Raw genomic sequence first — 7,372 nt, forward strand, 5'->3', positions numbered from 1 at the left:
TATTTTGCCCTTCTTTTAAATTAATAAACAATTTAAAAAGTACAATTATGACATTGATATTCCCAAAAAATGTACTATCAAAAGGGTAATTTTGGAAAATCAACTTTTTTCAAATGCAATAAGTGTACTACCAAAAAAAGTTGGATTCCCCAAAAGAGACCAATATTTTGGGACGGAGGGAGTATTATTTTATTTATTTATCTTAAATAAAAAAAAAAATGAAACGTGAACTATTTGACTTATATCTCATTTGAGGCTATAATAGCCTCATTTGTCACTTCCCAAACAGCGCCTACAGAGACTATGAGACAGTACGTGAAGGCGGCGGTGATCGGAGCCGGAGTCGCCGGCCTCGTCGCCGCCCGCGAGCTTCAAAGAGAAGGCCACCGAGTCACCATCTTCGAAAAATTGCACCAACTCGGCGGCTCATGGGTTTACGATCCCCGAGTTGAAGATGACCCACTTGGGCTCGACTCAGACAGAGAGATTGTTCACAGCAGTGTTTATCTCTCGCTTCGCACGAATCTTCCCAGACACATAATGGGTTTTTCCGACTACCCATTCAGGAAAATTGGGGATCCGAGGAATTTTCCAGGGCATGAAGAGGTGGTTTCGTTTTTGAACGAGTTTGCGAGGGAGTTTGGACTCGTTGAGTTGATTCGGTTGGAGACTGAGGTTGTACGAGTTGAGGCTGTTGTTGACTCGGTGTGGGTGGTTGAGTCGAGAACGAGTGGGGTGAGTTTGGAGGAGGTTTTTGAGGCTGTGGTGGTTTGTAATGGTCATCATACTGAACCCAGGTTGGCCAATCTTCCAGGTATGTGATTTCTTCTTTCTAATTTACAAGTTACAGCAACTAATTGTGAGCCTTTGAACGTGTGAAGCTAAGATTCAATGTCTCACATGAGTATGCTTGCTCTAAAGATAAAAGAGTTTGTACAAATTGCTACTAAATGTAACATTCCCTGTTGTGAATGAGTTTTTAATTTAGTTTTATGGAATGACCACATCTTCCAGTCAGACAAATTTGGTGATAATTATCATTTATTTGTTTTTTTTCGAAGGGTCCAGTCTTGGCCTCCGTCCAGTCTGTATGGGGTGCTCACTTTTGAATTCCGTTTTGATTATTTGAATTGTTCACATTTAAGATTTGTTGGGTAAATCATCAATATAAAAAATTAAAAATTAAGTCGCTCGGGTAACAATAATCATATATTCGAATCAGTTTTGTATAAATAAAAAACGAACGATGAAAAAATAAATGGTTTATATAAAACTTATGCAAACACGTGATTTCTATTATTTGATCGCCTTCATTTCTTGCATAGATGATATACTCAACGAACTCACGGTACAAACTGGACGCTCCAACTGGAGACAAGCTCCAACACGTGATTTCTATTATTTGAGCTCACGGTACAAACTGGACGCTCCAACTGGAGACAAGTCCAACTGGAGACAAGCTCCAACACGTGATTTCTATTATTTGAGCTCACGGTACAAACTGGACGCTCCAACTGGAGACAAGCTGGAACCCTCTTTTAAATCACACAATATTTTGTCTCATTTTTATCATGAATTTGTTTAGTTATATGGATAGAAAAGTAACATTATCATCCCTTTTAGATTAAAATTGTATATTTTATGTTATTATTTCTATATTTTCATACTATTTGTATTAATTCTCATTCCTTAGCCTTATTAAAAAGGAGTTAGATGTAATTATATAAAAACTGGGAGACTTATTTTATTTTCTTCAAAAGTGTAATCTATCTTCTTTTTTTTATACATAAAACATTTATTTATGCTAAAAAAATGTTTGTTTTGAAAACAAGTGAGGGGTGACTTGTGAGGGGTGGTTGTTGGTAGTCGGATGTGGTAGGAAATTATTGGAGTTGGTTGCCGACAACAATAGTGGAAGGAAGTTGTCGGCGGTAGAGGTGGGGGATGGCCCAAGTTGGTGGTAGAGGGAAGGAATGAAAATTTATTTACATAGGAAAATCATTTAGTAAGATTTGAAAATTGTTTTTATTTTTATTTTTTTGATTGTTTTTAAAGTTTTCAAATTATTTATTAGCATAAATAGAAAATTATAAACATAATTATTACCAAATAATAAAGTTTGGCATTGATGCTTGTTTCTGGTAGCAGGTATAGAGAGATGGGCCGGAAAGCAAGTGCATAGTCACAATTATCGTATTCCTGAACCATTTCGAGATCAAGTACATATGCAATTCCTTTTCTTTTTTTTTTCTTCTTTTTTTTTCTTTTTTTTTTTGTTTTTTTGTTATCATCGTTGTTGTAATTATCTTATATTTGTAATTAATAGAGTAAATATTTTAAATTAGCAGTACTTGTTATGAAAATTTGCTCTTTTTATTTAAAAAATATAGTATATATTTTTCCCTTATTCTCTTCTTTTTGGTCCTTCAGAAAGTATATTACCCTCTTGGTTCTTCAAGGGGTAAATTCCTTTGCAACGGTTAAAATTTTCTTTTTCTTTTTTTTTTTTAATTTGCAAAAAAACTTCCAATGCCTACTAGCCATTTTTCATTGGTTGAAATTAATAATATGTTTATTCTTTGAGATTTTCAGAAAGGGATGTGTGTTGTGCGGTTCAAGCAGTTTGGGAGTAAAATTATAAACTGAATGACGGATTGACGGATTAGCAGATTGAAAAATTATAGTTTCGGCGATTTTGGACAGATTGATAGATTAAAAAATATTCTAACTAATTATCAACTATTTGCATAATATATAATACTAATTTACATAATATTTTTCATATATATAAATACTAATTTGTAATAAATTTCACATTTTAAATCTCTCTCACACTCATTTTTGCTTTAGTATTTCATTAAACGTTAAAAATTATATATGTATTAACTAAAACGGAACGGAACAATTTTGAAGGCGGATTATAAAATTTAAAGTTTAATTCATAGCTAGTGGATTAAACGGTACGGATTGACGTAGATCGGTACGATTTTAGCGGATCAGGTAATATTTTGTACGGCCCTATTTCCATGGAAGTAATTGTGAAGTAGTTTTTTTGTCACTTTTTATTTAACAATTCCCAAAAGTATCAAAAACATGTCATCAAAATTTTCATAAGAGTATCGGCTGCATCCATGTCAAAAACTTGTTTCTGCTTGACTCTATTTGGCAGAAAAACAGGCATCCACATAATTGGTTCTCCCCTATCAAAGAGAGTTTAATCATAATTATGGTTAAAATAAGCTCCACTTACTACTACTAACAAACAGACTACTCCAAAAATACTTTATAACCAATAGAAAACATATCTACTTCAGTCCTCCTGGAGCAATGCTCTATTCCATTTACAAGTTGAATAATTTCTCCGAATTGTGTCCACTAGGTCAACCCCTTAACGTTGATGATATATGTATATAATATATATCAGTGAGAGTATATTGCAAATTTGACATTTTGGTTTCTTATTTTACATCTTAATACATATATATTAGATATTGCACTGCCTTCTACTTGATTTTTTTATGTTAGACGAGTAAATTGGACTCGTTGATTCAATGTTCAATTGGACTGCCAAAACAGTCCTATTTGTTCAAGCTTCCGATTCTGATTAAATTGTTTTTATGGACAACACCTGACAGGTTGTGGTTATGATTGGAGATGGACCGAGTGCGCATGATATATCTAGGGATATTGCAACAGTGGCCAAAGAAGTTCATCTCTCATCAAGATCCCCTGATGTTGAAGTCTCAAAATTAAATAACCACAACAATGTTTGGCAGCATTCAAAGGTAGGTCTCTCTTTTTATTTTATCTTCTACAATAATGTATTTCAGTACATCGAAGTTTGCATTAGAGGACTGTAGACCACAAAATTAACACACACACACACACACACACAAAAAAGGTTTAGAAAACTAAAAAGTCACTTCTAGAGAAGACTATCTCTGTCTAGATTTTTCAAACATTTTACGACATTCTTACAGATTGACCAGGTCTATGAAGATGGTACAGTATCATTTCAGGATGGAATTTCCGTCTGCTCAGATGTCATTTTCCATTCTACTGGGTACGGTATGAAAACTAAATTTCTTTTCTTTTCTTTTCTCGCCCACGAAGAAAAACTTGTACATGGGTCCTTGAATGTTTTTTTGTGCAGGTACAAATACCATTTTCCATTTCTTAGAACAAATGGAATTGTAAGTGTTGAGGACAACCGTGTTGGACCACTCTACAAACATGTCTTCCCCCCACAGCTTAGTCCTCAGCTTTCTTTCATTGGCATACCTTATAGGGTTAGTTAGAGTCATTCTTCTTCTTCTCTTTCTCGCTTTGTTGCTATTTCCAGTTTATTTTCTTGTTAGAATTATTTACGCTGCCTTTCAAAGGATAATAATTGATCTAAAGAGTGGGAATTTCAAAAATAGGGAGGAAAAAAATTTAATTTTCTTGAAACAAGCTGTGGTGTTATTGTGGAACCACCCAAGAGGTCACAACTATACTCAAGATACCATTTGGTCAAGAAAGAGCATTCTTAATGGATTTCTATATAATTTTACCTTTTTGTTTTGGGGAAATAATTGAATGAACTCTAATAGAGAGTGGAAAGTTCTCTTGACAATCAGGCAATCTTGTTTCATATGATGGAATTGCAATCGAAGTGGGTAGCACAAGTTTTGTCTGGTAAGGTGCATTTGCCATCCAAAGAGGAGATGTTGGCTGATGTTCAACAACATTACCAGCGCATGGAGGAATGCGGGATCCCCAAGCACCATACCCATCGTCTTCATCCGAATGAGGTCTACCATCCCCATTTCCATTGTATCGTTGTTTTATATTTTACTAGTTTTCACATGACACATTCTAGTCTCTAGAGGCCATATTTTGTCAATTTGGCATTCTGTTCTCTATTTCATTTTGGCATTCTATTAAAAACAAATTAACAGTCTGTTTGGTAAGAGAAAAGGAAATAAATGATTACATAAATTGGGAGAGAAAAGATAATGGTTGCTCTCTTTATACACATTGTTTTACCTAAATGACTTCTCATGTTGTTATTTCTTTTAATTTCTTTGGTATCTAGACGAGTAGTTTTGGTAATATGAAAAGACGAAGCCGAGTTTTTTTCCCCTACAAATCTCCACTTTTGGAGAGATTCAGAAAGAATTGACTCTATTAAAACTCGTTTGACATCAATTAGAAAGATAAACAAACTAAGCTTGAGCACATTTTTTAAGTTCGTTAAATTTTCTAACCAAGCTGGTTAACTTACTACTCGACCTGACTCGACTTGTTTACAGCTCTTTGTGGATGTTTGGAAAGTGGCTATTTTTTTTTACTTTTTCGCTATTTTAATAGGTTATTTTAGTTTTTGTATTTAGGAAGATGGGATGGATTTTTATTTGAGTTGTATTGAAAAATGTGTTTGAAATGATGTTTGAAGTTGAAATGACAAATTTGTCCCTAATCTCACTTTTTTCAAAATTGGTATAAAAGGGCAAAAGTGACATTTATTATCGGTGGGACAGGCTGCCAAGTGACAGTGGTAGGCTATCAGTGCACTGTCAAGTGACAGTGTAGGCTGTTGAGCTGGTTTTTTTTTTTTTTTGCTTTTTAAATATTAATCATTGGTTTAGGTATTATTTGAGGCTATTTGACCTTTTTTAGTGTTTGAGACTATTTTAGTCTCAAACTTGGGTTCCCAAACAAGGCCTTTATTTGTTCCAATCTGACTCTATTTCTCTCCTCTTTGGTTGTCCAAATAAGTGACTAGGGCCTAGAAAAACCTACTCTCTCTCTCTCTTCAAATCACACAAGTTTTCAAACATAATGACTTTCTTTTGTGATTTAATTGCAGTTTGAGTACCTAGACTGGCTTGCTGCTCAAGTGGGAGTACTCCCGGTGGAGGAGCGGCTGAGGGAGATATATTGGCAAGTCTATCAAACCACTTCCAGCCCGACAGGCCACACGTTTAGAGACGAATGGGTTTGCCCTACACAGAAAAGCACTTAACATGGCCTTGTTTTGTAAGAGTGAAATTTCACAGACAGAACCATCGAAGCAATATATTGGTGGTGTTTGGCAAGGGTTATTCTAGCTTTTTTTTAGTTTAAAATTCACAAAAAAAAAATAAAATAGGTTAAAATAATTAATAAGATAAAATGTCACATCAAATTCATAATCATTTTATTTTTTTTATCACAAACATTATATCCAATTACAAAAAAAAATCTAATCATCTTCCCAAGCACAATAATTTTAAACTACTAAAATAGCAACTTCTCAAACACCCACATTGTTTTGTTGGAGTGTATTAGATAATAAAGAAATTGATGTTTAAAGCAAAAGATAATAACAGAGCAAATATATACACAAAAATAATAAAGAAATTATGTGCAGCCCCAGAAAAAAGAATAAGAAATAGCTAAACAAATGCATGTGAAACTGCCATTGTAATGTATTGTGAGGAAGTTTTTCTCAACAGATTCTGGTTGTTAGAAGATTTCAAGTGTATGAAGTTATAAGATTTTATTCTATGGATCTCTTGGATTTCTATATTTTGGTGACATGTTATAGAAATGAAACCAACTTTATTTTAAGAAAGGTTGATTGAAACACTTTGTGATTCATGATAATTTTAGTTAAAATCAGTTTAGTACTTTGAGATAAAAATTTCATCCAAGCAATCACAAACAAGAGATGGATGATTTATGATCGGAAAATTTCTTCCAATCAATCAAGAAAGTAAAAAATTCATTATGGAACTAATGATCCAAATCAAGATCGTACTTACATCCAAGGCAGGCTTGTAGGTAGCAGCTCCTCACCCAATTCAAAGAAGGATAATTTCTAGCACATCCTATTAATTTTTGTTGATTGTACTTATTTATTCAAAAGTTTTGAGTGAATTTTTTAAAACATATTTATTCTTCATTTTGATAATTAAAAAACTTTAAAACTTCGAAGATATGTTTTGTGTTTGTAAATGATCATTTGGTATTGATAATAATACTATTAAATTTATCAAAGTAATAAATGGTTAGGACATTTTAACTTTCGTTTGTGAGTTTTGATTTATTTTTAATCTATTTGTATTATTTTGTATTGAAATATAATGTGGAAAGTATAAATACTAGAAATGTATTTTTGAAAAACATTTTTAGAGTGATAGATTTATCACTAATTTTTTTTATAAATAACTCCCGTTGTCCCTTCAAAAAAAACTCAAAAGCTGCAAAATTTGCTATTTGCCCAATTCAAAGAATTCAAAATCTTCAAAATTTTCTCTTATGTGCATATGTATACATAGAAGTCTTGGGATAACTGTCATATGGACAAGTTTAGTTTGGCAAGCGGGTTGGAGGTGGGTTAGGATTA

The 7,372-nt window shown here is 33.2% G+C and overlaps 1 protein-coding gene across 2 annotated transcripts; it reads left to right on the forward strand.

The window, feature by feature from the left end:
* Positions 1 to 262: 262 nt before the first annotated feature.
* Positions 263 to 6,080, forward strand: LOC114300630 (flavin-containing monooxygenase FMO GS-OX5). Of its 2 annotated transcripts, none has more exons than XM_028245488.2 (7): positions 263 to 814; positions 2,149 to 2,219; positions 3,636 to 3,785; positions 3,981 to 4,063; positions 4,154 to 4,289; positions 4,620 to 4,793; positions 5,846 to 6,080. In XM_028245488.2, exons 1-7 carry the CDS (start codon positions 304 to 306, stop codon positions 6,005 to 6,007), a joined length of 1,287 nt encoding a protein of 428 aa, XP_028101289.2. In that variant the 5' UTR covers positions 263 to 303; the 3' UTR covers positions 6,008 to 6,080. The 2 variants fall into 2 exon arrangements, with proteins under 2 accessions (XP_028101289.2, XP_028101290.2); XM_028245489.2 differs by having other exon boundaries at positions 5,852 to 6,080.
* The last annotated feature ends 1,292 nt before the right edge of the window (positions 6,081 to 7,372 follow it).

The sequence above is a fragment of the Camellia sinensis genome, chromosome 5 (genome assembly GCF_055761805.1).
Source record: "Camellia sinensis isolate YWXY chromosome 5, ASM5576180v1, whole genome shotgun sequence".
In the NCBI taxonomy this organism is placed as follows: Eukaryota; Viridiplantae; Streptophyta; class Magnoliopsida; order Ericales; family Theaceae; genus Camellia; species Camellia sinensis.